General features: G+C 30.6%; 1 protein-coding gene across 1 annotated transcript; it reads left to right on the top strand.

Annotated features, from left to right (window-relative positions):
• Window positions 1-8,271: 8,271 nt before the first annotated feature.
• Window positions 8,272-12,879, top strand: LOC137837873 (homeobox-leucine zipper protein HDG11). The gene is made up of 11 exons (XM_068647031.2): window positions 8,272-8,409; window positions 8,829-9,058; window positions 9,258-9,375; window positions 9,502-9,690; window positions 9,781-10,248; window positions 10,348-10,449; window positions 10,531-10,740; window positions 10,827-11,007; window positions 11,092-11,366; window positions 11,449-11,538; window positions 11,880-12,879. Exons 2-11 carry the CDS (start codon window positions 8,937-8,939, stop codon window positions 12,270-12,272), a joined length of 2,148 nt encoding a protein of 715 aa, XP_068503132.1. The 5' UTR covers window positions 8,272-8,409; window positions 8,829-8,936; the 3' UTR covers window positions 12,273-12,879.
• Window positions 12,880-14,983: the final 2,104 nt, after the last annotated feature.

The following is a 14,983-nucleotide window of genomic DNA, read 5'->3' as shown; positions in this document are numbered from 1 at the left end:
GCACGAGTGATTTTTTTAAGAAACAAATTATTTTCTTAATCATGAAATGAAGGTAAGTTTTTGAATATGAGGAAGGTAGTTTTACTTGAATGTTTGATATGCCTAATATCCATTAATGCAAGCAATTTTTTTATGAAGAATAGTGAATGATGTTGACATAGTAAAATGGAGAAATGAATTTTGTGTGATTTTTGTGATGGTGAAAGTGTTTAGAGGAATTGATGAGTGAGGAAAAAGGTGATTATAGTCAATGGGTTTAAGTACTTGTTTAGTCGGGCAGCCCGAGACACGTGGGGAGGTGTGCCCTTCCCTCTAATAGGTTTGGCGGCAATGGACTTTTAATACATTTCTTGACTTCAAATTATTCTCATTTTATAATAATTCATACATTAATAATTAATAAATTATGTAGTTTTAGTCATTTCTATTATTATTTTTGTATAAACTAAAATTGATAACTAAATATTAAGTTGTATTTGCAGAACTTTCATTGGCCAAAAATTAAAGATTGGGTTGTATTTTTTATTAATTATAATTTTGGATTCTAGTCATGATTGTTTAATAATATTAATGACACTGTTATTATGTTTTATTTTATTTTATTGATCACTATTTCTTCTATGTAATTTAAAATCATTAAGTTACTCACTGAAATACTAATTAATTCGATTTTTTTAAATAAGATCAGATATCAATTTTTGTAAAATTGCATACTAAGCTACCGAAATAGTTACTTGATTTTACTCACCAAACTTTATGGTTACTTTGCCAAAGGAAAATAGTTAGAAGTTTTCTTACTTAATAAAAATGTTAATTAATTTTCTTTTTTCAAAAATATTAATCACGGATTTATTTCCTTACACTGAACCAAAGACTAATCTTACAATAGAAATTAACAAAAGTAGTTTTTAACTTAAATATCTATAACATGTCTATATTTAACTTTATTATCAAAACCAATAACTTTGCTCACAAATGATAACTTGTGTGTTGAAAAGATTAACTTTTCATTGCTTAATTAATTAATTAATAGGTTGAAATGCAGAGTTATTTCACTAATTTGATAATAATGTACGAGTGTAATGGAATTAAAACATGTACCTTTAACGGTTAGAGTAATTAATATTAGTTTTTCTTAAATGTCCATTCATATTATTACTCAATTATCAACAAAAATGAATAAAAAAACTTGTCCAGACAAAAAAAATTTTTCTGAATTATTTCTGTGTTATATTTCTATGATAGGATATTTTCAAATATTATAAAAGATAATTTTATCATTTATTTATTTTATAACAAGATATAAATCGCATAGGTAGGTCTAAAACTGATCCTTTTAAAAATTTGAATCATGACGAGTCGTTATATTTTACACTTATAGAAATATTTAATGATTTATTTATTTGTTTGATAATCTGCTCATAGTATTAATAAGTAACTCCTTTAAATATTCATAGATATTTTGTTTTTTTTATTTAAAATAAATAAATTAAAAAAAATAGAAAAGTGTGTCATCCCATATACATATATATATAAATATTTGTTATACATGTTCCAATATAAAAAAATTATTTTAAAAGTATTTTTTATCAATACAAAATATATTATATATAAAATACTCAAATTACTTCAACTCCTATATTTGTTATGTAATAAATAATTATAATAAAGTAAAATATATATATATATATAGAAACATACTCTTTCTCATTATATACAAATAATTCTTAACACTCTTTTATATCCTTTAGTCTTGTTTATTAATAGAAGAGTCCGTCGATAACATTTACAAAAAGATAGAATAACTCTTCCAAAATTATTTAATATGCTTTTAAAATCTTATCTACTATTGGATTGAACATATAAACCTCGTACTATCACTACATATAAAAATATGTATATTTCTCATAGCATGAGTGGTAATTATATTGTTTCACCCATAGACTTGTATGATTGTGTCTTTTTTTATCCTACAATAAAACACTTATTCTATCAATTGGTCCTAATAGATTCATGTTATCATGCACCAAATTTGCATGCTATTATGTCATAGCCAAAATATTTATATAATAGTGTAACTAAAAATTGTCCAACTAAAATATTATTAGACAATAACAATGATCCTTATCACAACTCAAGAGTTTTGTAAAATCTCCCGTGATTATACATTTATCCCTTAATCATATTATGTCTTTCATTATACTTACATTTGGTCATCTTTCAAGGATTATCACCTAATATATTTTAATCAAGTTCTTGGATCAAGACATCAGTCTCAGTCTCAGTGTGGGAAACTTGCTTTTGACAATTTACATATTATCCAAGCCCATGATTTTAATTGAGCTTTTAAAAATATTCCCTCAGCGTCTCTGTTTTTGACAATTTAGATATTATCCAAGCCCATAATTTTAATTGGGCTTTTAAAAATATTCCCTCAACGTCTCTGTTTTTTACAATTTACATATTATCCAAGCCCATGATTTTAATTGGGCTTTTAAAAATATCCCCTCAGCGTCTCTGTCATTTCATTCCATACAATAGTCCCCCACATGCAACACCAAATTATGTTTTCTTCCTTATTGAACATTAGGAGTATAAAGTGATTATGGTAACATTTAGTTAAGTTATGATGTGATCTTCTTACCCTGACCCATTTGTCACACATATCTCACACACACCCAATACAACTAAAAGTAGATGACTGACTGGCTAACTCTTTTGTTTCTCCACCTCCCGTTTCTTGTCACAACTGTCCTTTTATATAAATTATCTTGCGTGACAACTCTATTTTATAACACTTTACATGCAAAGAATTGAGTAGAGGGTAGGACCTTGATTTTTGAAAACATGTCATACAACTTATGTTCTTCACCACTAACTTCATTATATTATAAGCAAATTTAACAATGTATGCTTATTTCTCTTCAACCCTCCAACTTCATTCATTTTGTCCTTATTTATTGTTTGGTTTTGAAGGAGGACAGTTTCTCACTCAAACCAATTTCCCCTATCATGACTTTACAATAATTAACATGCATGACCCAATTACCCTATCTAAATTAAAAATAATCGGATAAAAATATTCAATATTCTAACAATTTAAAGAATGATGACAAATAATAAACTTATCAATAACAAAATCTTTTTAGAGTTTTAAAAATGTCAAATTTTGATTGAGGAATTAAAAAATAAAAAAAATTAAGATTGTAATGTTCATTATTATAATAGGGATATTCTAAGTCATTTATTTCAAACATTTTACATTAATTCAGAAATTGATGTAGATATCACTAATATAAAGGTGGAGGGAGTTCAGTGAGATTTTACATCAATTGGGGTGTGTAATCAATGTAGAAAATATTACTTTCATATCAATAAGACAAAAAAAAATGTTAAATATCACTTACTATCTTCATTATGGGCAAAATCAATATAAAAAACATCTCATACATCTATTATAGCAACAATGTTGCATATGTTGTTTTTTTAAACTAATTTATTTTTAAACATGTCATCATATAATAGCAAAAAGATATAAACACCTAGATGATGATACCAACTCTATGTTATTCTTAACTAAATCAATTCTTTTTTTTCTTTCTTAAAGTAATAAATACAAAAGTTCAAGAACACATACAAACCACAAATCTTAAAATGAAAACATAACAACTAATGATTTCCAACATGAAAAAAATACTTTGTTCACTCGTTATTTTATTTTTCAATTGTTGATATGATTAATAATTCTTTGTTTGTAAATAGTTGCACTACATACAATATATATTAATTTTTTAACATTTAAAATTTAAAAATACAAATGAGTTAATTTTTGAAAATTTTAAAGTATGTTATTATTTGGTCTCAAAAATTCGTAATACATGTACATGTTATGGTCTATATCCAATACATGATAAATTATTTAGATGTGTGAAATTGTGGTGATTAAAATGGAATATAAGTTAAAGTGTGATTACTCAAGTATTTATTTAGTTGTTGGAGGTTCCAAATATGATTTTAAAAGTAAAAGTGTGACACAACATATTGGTGCTTGAATGGGTAGTTTGGAGTAAATTTTAATCATATGTGTTAAAATTGAAATTTCTTGAACTATCCATTGGTGAAAATATGTGTTTATGGGTTGATATCATTCAAGCAATAGACTACTGCTCAAGCGACATTCAAGCAGTGAGTCACCATTGAATACATCGTTCAATATTGCTCAAGCATTATCCTCGATGCTCAAAAAACACAAAATATTACTCAAGATATCCCTTGTGGACTGAGTAAAGAAGAGGTGAAGGGAAATTTATCTCTTTTAGAGCAAGTGACGCTCAAGAAATAAGAGGTTTCTCAAGAATTAAGATGTGGTGGTGGTGCATAGGTTTTCTGAATACGAGACAATATGGTTGCTCACCATTAAGCAATAATTCATTATTTGAGCAATATCAATCCAAAATCACAATATTCCATGTTTCAAGTATGAATTTAATCACCCCTCTACCAATAACATTATGCTTTAATAATCCACAACACCAATTATACATTTCAACAATTGTCATAAGTCACTATTAACTTTATTGAAATACTCTAATCCCTTAATAATACAACATACTTATGTGCAATTATATCTTAACTTCAAATATCTCTACTTCAATTTAACCCAACAAAACATGTCACATTTTTAATTGAATAAAAAATGAATAGATAGAATTTAATTAATTCCCCCTACTTAAAAGTAGTATGTAATTAGCAAAATTGTACATCTACACCTTTAGAATCCCAAGTTATGGTATTGAAACTCTCAAAATTTTAACCCTGCTTTAACAACACCTCCTTTTAATCAAAATTGAAAAAAAATAAATAAAAGAAATGATCAACAATAAAAAAACTGAATATTTAATTTAACAAAAGAAATTGTTTGAATAATCTTGATCTACTAATTGTTATCATCACTTTATGATTATTGTCACCTCCAAGATAACCTTGGAGACAATAACAATAAGATAGTAACACTAACAATAATAACAAAAAAAAAATAATATATATATATAATAATAAAATAATAATGACGATAATAATTACATGAACTTAAAAATGCTAATAATATGTTAATGAATATGAAAATAGTAGGGAAATAAACTAAAATAATAATGAAATAGTTATTTCTTTTAAGTTTTAAATTCTAAAATAATTTTGAAAATTAATTGGTACAATAGTTTCATATAATATTGTTCTTTATATATATATATATATTATTTTTTATTTTTATTTTTTATTTTTTTTTCTTCTTGAATGACCTAATTAATTATGATAATTTATTCACATTTACACACATGGACACATATAAAAATCTCACAATCAAAATGAAGAAAAAAAATGGTTAGGTTGGATTTAATAACATAAGTTCATTCTTAAAATTCATGTGTACTTTCTTCCTATTTAATTTCTATCAATAAGATTTCAAAATCATAATTGTGTTCATACTAAGGAATTAACAAGATGAGGTTATAAACCATTTCATTCCACAAATGGTAAGTTTTATCTCTCTCACAAGGATTGCTTAAGGGATTGATATATAATTATCATGTAAACAATAAAGTTACTAATTTTTACAATAAATTTAAACATAAACATTAATTTCTATACTTTATTACATTTATCTATATTTTTCGGATATTTGTAGGAAGGAGATGAACGTACATTCATTATGTTTTTTTCTCACCTTACATTTTAAAGTATATATATATATATATAATTATTATAAAAATAATAATTTATACATACATAATAATCTGCTTTTGAATAAAAATATTTTTTTATTATAAAAATATGCTAATTAAATTCTAAAAGTAATTATTATAAAAGAACCAGTAATCTTATTATATTAGATAAAAAAATTATACATGTAAAGTTAGTTGATATTCTCATACTTAATATGTTTTATTTAATTTGTTATTTTGACATATTTTTTATACTGAAACTGTTCTTCCCTTAAGATTAGAGGGTAAATAAACTATTTTTGAGATTTTTTTTATTTCCCTTGCATTCATTAGAGATGCCTAAAGAGTATAGGTAATATTTAATTTTTAAATTGAATATGTGGTGTCATATTTATCTTTATGATACTATTTGTTTATGTTTTAAATTACTAAAACACTCCTAATTTATTACATTATTTAAATAATTTATTTGTAGCATTCTTTTTTATTCTTAGTTTTATTTTATTTATAAAATTATTATTTATTTATTCACATAATTCTTAGTTGTTCGTCTTGTTCAATATTTGTAAAATTTATTCTTTAAGGTGTATTTTTTTTTATCACAACCTTAATTACACATTTTTTTCTTTCTGTTATTTCCTTCAAATAAATAATGTATTGCATTTCACGAAACACAAATATCAATTTTATTAAATTAAATAGTTTTTAGAATACAAATATGATTATTTATAATCCTTTTTAAATATATTTTTTTTTCATATAAAAGGATCCAATTCTTTCAATTTCAAGTTTCAAAGTGTTCAATTGCATAAATCTTTAGAATATGTGTACTTTTAATATTAAATACTTGATAATAACATTTTTTTTGTGATTTTTATTTTTTATATAAAATGTGTTTAATTAATACTTAAAAAAGGACAAATATGGGCACAAGTACAAATATACATATTTGTCAATGAAAATGAAGATGGAACAAAAATTTGGATATGAAAAAAAAGATGTGACAAAAATTTCATGCACATTTGAGATAGAGAAGATAATAATAAATTTTTACTTTAGAATAAAGATGAGATAGTCAAAGTGACATCTGCCCCACTACGTTGTGATCTCTATCTCGGATTACAAGAAAATATTAATTAATTTTGCACTCCAATTACTTTTTTCAAGAAAATATTAATTAATTATAATTATATAACAAGTTTAATTTTAATGTTCTATTAATATAAAACAAATATTAGACAATCAATCAGTATAAAATCATTATTTTTAAGTGTCGTTATTTATAAAGCAGCTTATAATTGAATTAAAGTATTTCCTCTATTAGTATATAGACCATTGATTACTTAAATCATATAATTAATTGTTTAAATAATAAGAATAACTTTGCTCTTATAATTTAGCATATTCAATGATTTTCTTAAAAGGCATTATCTTAAATCATATCATATAGAAAAAACAATCTTTAACTATTTTGTTCCAAAGGGAAAAAAATTAATTATCCAGTTAATCCTTAAGTATTATAATTTAGTTTTTAGTTCCTTAAGTTTTAATTAGGTCTCCTAATTAGTTAATTCCATAGCAGTGTGTGATTCTAATGCAAAGGTGAGTGTGAAATTGAATAATTATGATATTTAAAGAACCAATTAACATCATTAGAAATGAGACTACCTGAAATAATATATTTATGATACTCAAAAAATTCAATTAATACAATTAAAACATAAACTTTTTTTATCTCAGAACTATAATTTTAATATTTAATGAACCAAACATAACTTCAACAGAAAATAGAAAAAAATAAGTATTAGTGTCGTTTAGTAGTCAGAAATTTAATTAAGATGCATAAAATCATAAATTCGAATTTTAATGTCATTATGTAAAAAAGAAAAGTCTAGAATTTTGATTTTTACTGCAAGCAGCATGCATTGGTTGGTTTTTGATTCGTGGGTAAATTTGAAAGGTGCCAACCTCGCATGATTCTAATCCTTAACTCCCCCAATGGGATACCAACGTTTGACTTTTGGCACCCCTCGCAGCATGTGTGTGACCTCAGAATGGAAAACCAAGAGAGAGAAAACTCAAGGGCATGCATAACCATAAATGAAGACAGAGAAAGAGGGTGGCGGAAACAAAACCCCCTCCACGTGCCGCCGTGTCACGGCGTTGCTCCGGCTACCCGGAAACCGGTTCCTCATTAAAGTCCCAACTGGGGCACACCCTGGTGGTGTGGCTGTACCACTCTAGGAGAGAGAAAGAAAAGAAATGAGGAGAGAGAAAGGGAGTTAGTGTGTATTATTATTATTACGATGATGATGATGTAGAAGTGGTAGTGTAGTGCAGTGTGTGAGTGTAGATAGATAGAGATTAGATAGCACCTCTTTAAGTCTCTTCCTTTCTTTCTCCGCGTTCTCTCTCACAAAGCCAACGACGCTTTAAAAGCCCCTCCATCAGTTACGCTTTCTTTTTTTCACTTTGTGACACCATATAATCAATATACACATACATATAATATAATATATTATATATATTACACTATACTTTAAAAGGGTACAAGTGAGTGTGTTCATTCATTCATTCATAGGTGCAAACACAGCAAGAGTTCTTATATATATATATATATAGAGAGAGAGAGAGAGGGAGAGGGAGAGGAAGAGAAGAAGAGGTGGTGTGGTATGGTGGTGTTGTGTTGGTGAGTGAATGTTTTGTTCTTTTTTTTGGTTTTTCTTGGTTGATTATTAGATCAGCAGCAGAAGCAGCAGCATCTTCTCTATGGAGCATCCCTTGAGATTTGCCATAACTCTCTCTCTCTCTCAAATCATGCCGCTATCTTTGATGGTCACAGCCGTTTCAGAATAATATATAATTAATAAAATTATATGTGTTGTTTTGATTGTTGATGTTATGATGTTATTGTGTTTGCCATTTCACTTTGCTTCTCAAAACACACAGAGCATAATAGCCGTATAGCCTTGTAGCCTTACCCATCAAAATCACATCACAAAAAGTTTTCTCTCTTTTTTCACACCCACTTTCCAAATTCCCTTGTTTCTTCTCCTTCTTCTTGTTTCTTAAGCTTTTTTTTTGTTTCTTCTGTGTGTTCCTGTTTAGTTTCTCAATGGTTACGATGTCATGGGAGTAGCTGATTCAGTGGAGAGAAAGTGGTGGTGGTGGGAGTGATCAAGAGAGAGAGAATTTGAAAGAGAGAGAAAGACAAGAATGGAGTATGGAAGTGGGTCTCCTGGTGATCTCCATCATCACCATGATGGTTCTTCTGATTCCCAGAGAAGGAAGAAGCGTTACCACCGTCACACAGCTAACCAGATTCAGAGGCTTGAATCGTAAGGACCATTCTTCTTTTATTCATTTCTATTCAAACTTTTGGTGTTCTCATTTTCTTGTTTTATGTGATGTCTTTTTGCATTCCTTTTTTTTGATGTTGCTTCTTCATGAACAGTTAAAAAAAAACCTCATATGCACCCTTCTAATTTTGTGGTCCCTCTCTCTTTTTCTTTCTGTGTGTGTTTGGTGTTTTTCCAGGATGTTCAAGGAGTGTCCTCACCCTGATGAGAAGCAACGGATGCAGTTAAGTAGGGAGTTAGGCTTGGCGCCTAGACAGATCAAGTTTTGGTTCCAGAACAGGAGGACCCAGATGAAGGTAATGTTTTGTTCTTCCATTTTTTTCTTTGGATTCTAAAAAAGTTTAGTTTTTTGTGTGGTTATGTTTTTGTACGTTTCGTTCCTGATTATGGGACTTTGTTCTTTGATTAATTGAACAATTCAGGCTCAGCATGAGAGAGCTGATAATTCTGCACTGCGGCAAGAGAATGACAAGATACGTTGCGAGAACATAGCCATAAGGGAGGCCTTGAAAAACGTTATTTGCCCTTCTTGTGGTGGTCCTCCTATCAATGACGATTGTTATTTTGATGAGCAAAAGTTGAGATTGGAGAATGCTCAACTCAAAGAGGAGGTGCAAAGGCTTTCTCTCTAATTCAATAATTCTTTGTTTAGATTTATGAATGTGAATATATATCCATTGAAAAATTGGTTGAATTTGCAGCTTGATAGAGTATCTAGCATTGCAGCTAAGTACATCGGAAGGCCAATTTCTCAACTCCCACCTGTTCAGCCTATTCATATATCTTCTCTGGACTTGTCAATGGGGAGTTTTGCAAGCCAAGGGTTGGGTGGCCCTTCACTTGATCTTGATCTTCTTCCCGGGAGTTCATCGTCCATGCCGAATGTGCCTTCTTTCCAACCTGCGTGTCTTTCGGACATGGATAAGTCCCTCATGTCAGACATTGCCTCAAGTGGAATGGAAGAAATGATCAGGCTATTGCAGACAAATGAGCCCTTGTGGATGAAAGGTGCTGATGGGAGGGATGTCCTTGATCTTGATACCTATGAGAGAATGTTCCCCAAGGCTAATGGTCACATGAAGAACCCCAATGTTCATGTTGAGGCTTCAAGAGATTCAGGAGTTGTAATTATGAATGGCTTAACTTTGGTTGACATGTTCATGGACCCGGTAAGAAGTTCTTTGATAATCTTATCTTTGCATTTGAAACCTTCAATTCAATTCAATTCAGTTCTCTAAATTGTTCAAATATCATGATTTGTTTTGCAGAACAAGTGGATGGAGCTGTTTCCCACCGTTGTCACAACGGCAAGAACAATTGAGGTTATATCTTCTGGAATGATGGGGGGTCATAGCGGTTGTTTGCAATTGGTATGTTGAAAATTTCTCCAAATTATTTTCTTACAATTTTCATTCTTGTTTTGTTCAACTTTTTTTTTCCCTATGTTGTAGATGTATGAGGAGTTGCAAGTGCTTTCTCCACTTGTTTCTACTAGAGAGTTCTACTTCCTGCGTTACTGTCAGCAAATTGAACAAGGCTTGTGGGCAATAGTAGATGTTTCATATGATTTTCCTCAAGACAACCAATTTGCTCCTCAATTTCGATCTCATCGTCTGCCTTCTGGTGTCTTCATCCAAGACTTGCCTAATGGATATTCCAAGGTAACCTTAAACACTACATGCTACTGTTGGCTACTTTGATACCCCTGAACGTGCAATTTTGTTTACTCTTTTTTGTCATCACGTAGGTTACCTGGATTGAACATGTAGAGGTTGAAGATAAAACTCCAGTTCATAGGCTCTATAGAAACATGATTTATAGTGGCATTGCATTTGGAGCACAAAGATGGGTAACTACACTTCAGAGGATGTGTGAAAGGATTGCTTGTCTAATGGTGACCAGCAATTCCACCCGCGATCTTGGGGGAGGTACACAAATTGAACTGTTACAATCTCACTTGTGTTTAATTTTCTAGCTATGATTCGAACTCGATAGTTTAAATTGTTTTTCAGTGATTCCCTCACCTGAGGGGAAGAGAAGCATGATGAAACTTGCACAAAGGATGGTTACCAATTTTTGTGCAAGCATTAGTGCATCAGCTGGGCACCGATGGACCACTCTCTCTGGTAGTGGGATGAATGAGATTGGAGTCAGAGTCACTGTGCATAAGAGCACAGACCCTGGCCAACCTAATGGTGTGGTGCTAAGTGCAGCCACCACCATTTGGCTCCCAATCCCTCCGCAAACTGTGTTCAATTTCTTCAAGGATGAAAAGAAAAGACCTCAGGTTGTGACATGCTTCACTTATTTATCTTATACGATGTTTTTCTCTTCAGGAATGTTTTAACATTTTTTTTTTGTCGTCTTAGTGGGATGTTCTTTCCAATGGCAATGCTGTGCAAGAGGTTGCTCACATAGCGAATGGAGCACACCCTGGTAACTGCATATCTGTGCTTCGGGTAAGACATGCTTTCTCTCCATTATCTAGTTGAATTTTCATTTAAATTGTTGTCAATCAATCCCTAAAAACATGATTTCTTTATCTTATTTTCTCAACTTAGTCCCTATCAAACTGCTATTTGTTTAGTCATAAAATGTTGCAAACAACCATGTGCTTTTGTCCTTCATGATCAACTCAAAATGCATTATTTTCATTAAAATCTAGAGACCAAGTAGAATTTAAAGGACTTTTGATGTAATATGACCTTTAATATAGTGACTATAGAATTCATGAACCTACAAATACATAAAGTTTTGTGATTGAATGCTAATGTAAGAAACCATGTCCACTTAATTCCAGGCTTTCAACACAAGTCAAAACAACATGCTGATCCTCCAGGAGAGCTGTGTGGACTCTTCAGGTTCCCTAGTGGTGTATTGTCCAGTTGATCTTCCAGCCATCAACATAGCAATGAGTGGTGAAGACCCTTCATACATTCCCCTCCTTCCCTCAGGCTTCACCATTTCACCTGATGGGCAAGGTGAGCAAGATGGTGGAGGGGCCTCAACCAGCACAAGTTCAGGCAGGGTGATGGGGGGCTCTGGGGGATCACTCATCACTGTTGCATTCCAAATCCTAGTGAGCAGTTTACCATCTGCAAAACTGAACTTTGAGTCGGTGACCACTGTTAATAGCCTCATCGGCAACACTGTCCAGCAAATAAAGGCTGCCTTGAATTGTCCTAGTTCCTGATGAGGACCTGCTGCTGCATGGTTGTGTGCTAGTTAGTTTCCTTTACTCACTCTACCCTCCCCCTTCCTTAAATATGCTTATCAGAAATGGTTCAGACCTGAGGCTGTGTTGTGCTGGTGCTATAATCAATGTGTGGGAGAAGTGTTTTGGGTTAGTTGGGACTTCAATGCCCCCTCATCAAGACCACAAGGCCTCATTATTTACTGCTCCAGCTGATGAGACCTGTATTTTGCTTCAAACCTTCATCTTTCATTACCTTTCACACCAACTACCAATTTATTTTCTTTTATTTTCAAGGGTAAGCTTAAGTAAGTTGCTTCTTTTCAAAAGAAAAAAAAAAATATTATGGTTTGTTATTTTGCATACTTGGTTTTGAACAAGAAGTAGCAGAAATAGCCTTATGAGTAGTAGTAGTAACAGTAGTAGTATTCACAGTCAGGGAGTCAAGAACGCACCATATATATATATATTTATATATACACATAGGGGTGTTTTCTTCTCTACATTCCCAGATTAGCCAGCACTCCATAAAAATGTGTATGGTTCGGGCATTGACTTCCTGTGAAGAGACTTAATATTATTATTATTATTATTCATATTTTCATCATTGTTCTTGTTTGTTTACCTTCTGCTGTAATAAATCTATTTGTTTATACTTTTTCACACACACATATAATATATTGTTGTAGAGAGAGAGAGAGAGAGAGATAAATGTACATGAATTGAGAAGTTGGTGAGGGATTTATGCAAGGGGGGGATGTGGGGGCAGACAGATATTGACAGTTTGGATACCTTTTGTGGCTTGACATCATTAATGGGCTCCATGCATTTTGAAGAGAGTAATGAGACTTTGAATAAAAGATGAAATCTTGCTGCATTTGGGTTGACAACTTGACGTGCAGCTGGGATAAATGAAACAACATAGCCATTCACCTTCATTCAATGCATCCATTTTTCAACTTGTTTTCTTCTCAAAACTATCTGTGTTTTCGAGCTGTATTTGCATATTTCACTTCAAAATTCATGTTTTTCATTTTAGATTCCTCTCACTACTCTTCTTTTCTGTGATCTGATGTCAAAGGTTCTTTTAACTTCAACTTATTTTTGACCACAACACACGAGTGTTCATCTAAAATCATGTGAGTTAGACACTAATAACTAAATGAAAGTAACATAATACATACTTTTTTACTTATAAATTTGTATTATTGTAACTTTGAATGTGGTTGTTGGGTTTAATGTGGTTTTTGTTTACGTGTATTTGATGAGGGATTAATGTTTAAAATTAGGGATGAGAAAAAAGTAATTATCTCGTGCCTGCAGAAAATCACATGAATGATTTTCATATTTAACACGTCTAATCACTCTTGATGTTCTTTATTAATGCGTGTTTTAATGGTTAACCTGAAATGTGATTTGCGTTATAAGAGAAGCAATTAGTCGTAGTTATTGCGTATTTTCCTGTTTCACACGGTTCTGTGACTGCAGGCACTGGTTTTGCATATATCCAAACAAGCAATTAAATTCAAAAAATGAAGCAATGTAAACACTTATTTGCTTCTAAAATTATTATATTGTCGGAGACTATGATGTTTTATCATACAACTTTTACTTCAAACGGTTCAAGTTTTTTGGTGAAAGAAAGTAAATAGTTTAGAGTAAATCTCAAATTAGTCCTCTAAGTTAGGGTGTTGTCACATTAAATTTTTAAGTTTTATTTGTTAAATTAGTCACTCGGCAATTTAAATTCTTGTGATATTATGGCTTGTTATATCTACGCGTGTGTTTGGTTTAAATTCTCTTTAATAGTTTTGAATTCAAATGTAAAAGAAATATAAGAGATAAATCTCTTGTATTGTAAATGTTCCTAACTCTACTTATGTAGAATATTTATGATTATAATAAAAAAAATATATATAATTTTGGCAACGAAGAGGCTTGGATAAGCAAATTTTGTTTTACCTTCCTCCTGCACCTCTATATTAATTGTGAAAAGTCGGTTTTAACCTTTTTAAAAATTAAATAACCTTAAATGAAACATAACCTTAGCTTTTTAAATAACATTAGTTGCACTCATGCGCCCCATACTTCCCTTCTAGTCGCATCACTTCCATTATTATACAGCTGTAGTGTTTGAGAGACCAGTTTCATCATTTGAACGTATATGAGAGGGTGAATGAGAAGATTTGTTATATTTGACGTTTCCTAGTGTGAAAATATTTTTTTTTTTTAGTTTTATACTCCATTTTTGTACTTTATTGGTTTTTTTATGGGTTTTGTGACTTCTAAAAAAATGAAAAAAATAAGTGAATGAAAACAACCACTACTAATAAAATACCACAAAACTTACCTCAATCACCACAAGCAATCATCATCACTTGAAAATGAAGAAGACATCAACTCTTCATCATACTCAGAAGTGTATTGTTGAAATTAAAAATGTATGGAGGTGCAGAGAGAATTTGCCCTTGGTTATCACTACAAGAAAATAATTAAATATCAACTAATTGACAAATTCTCCCTCCACCTCTATATCTTTCTCTACACCTCCATATTAATTGGGAAAAGTCGGTTTTAACCATTTTAAAAATTTTAAATAACTCTAAATGAAATATAATCTCACATTCTTAAATAACCTTAGTTGCACCTCACACCCCTATATCTCCCTTCCAGTCATAGCACTTCCATTCTTCTCAAGTCCTAATGCAAAG

This window comes from Phaseolus vulgaris, chromosome 4, assembly GCF_051622355.1.
Source record: "Phaseolus vulgaris cultivar YP4 chromosome 4, ASM5162235v1, whole genome shotgun sequence".
In the NCBI taxonomy this organism is placed as follows: Eukaryota; Viridiplantae; Streptophyta; class Magnoliopsida; order Fabales; family Fabaceae; genus Phaseolus; species Phaseolus vulgaris.
This window is presented reverse-complemented; position numbering and strand designations above follow the sequence as displayed.

Coding starts and splice junctions, on each gene's coding strand:
- LOC137837873 (XM_068647031.2), top strand. CDS start 8,937: ATGGAGTATGGAAGTGGGTCTCCTGGTGATCTCCATCATCACCATGAT. Junction 9,059..9,257: donor CAGATTCAGAGGCTTGAATC/GTAAGGACCATT, acceptor GTGTTTTTCCAG/GATGTTCAAGGAGTGTCCTC. Junction 11,367..11,448: donor ATGAAAAGAAAAGACCTCAG/GTTGTGACATGC, acceptor TTGTCGTCTTAG/TGGGATGTTCTTTCCAATGG.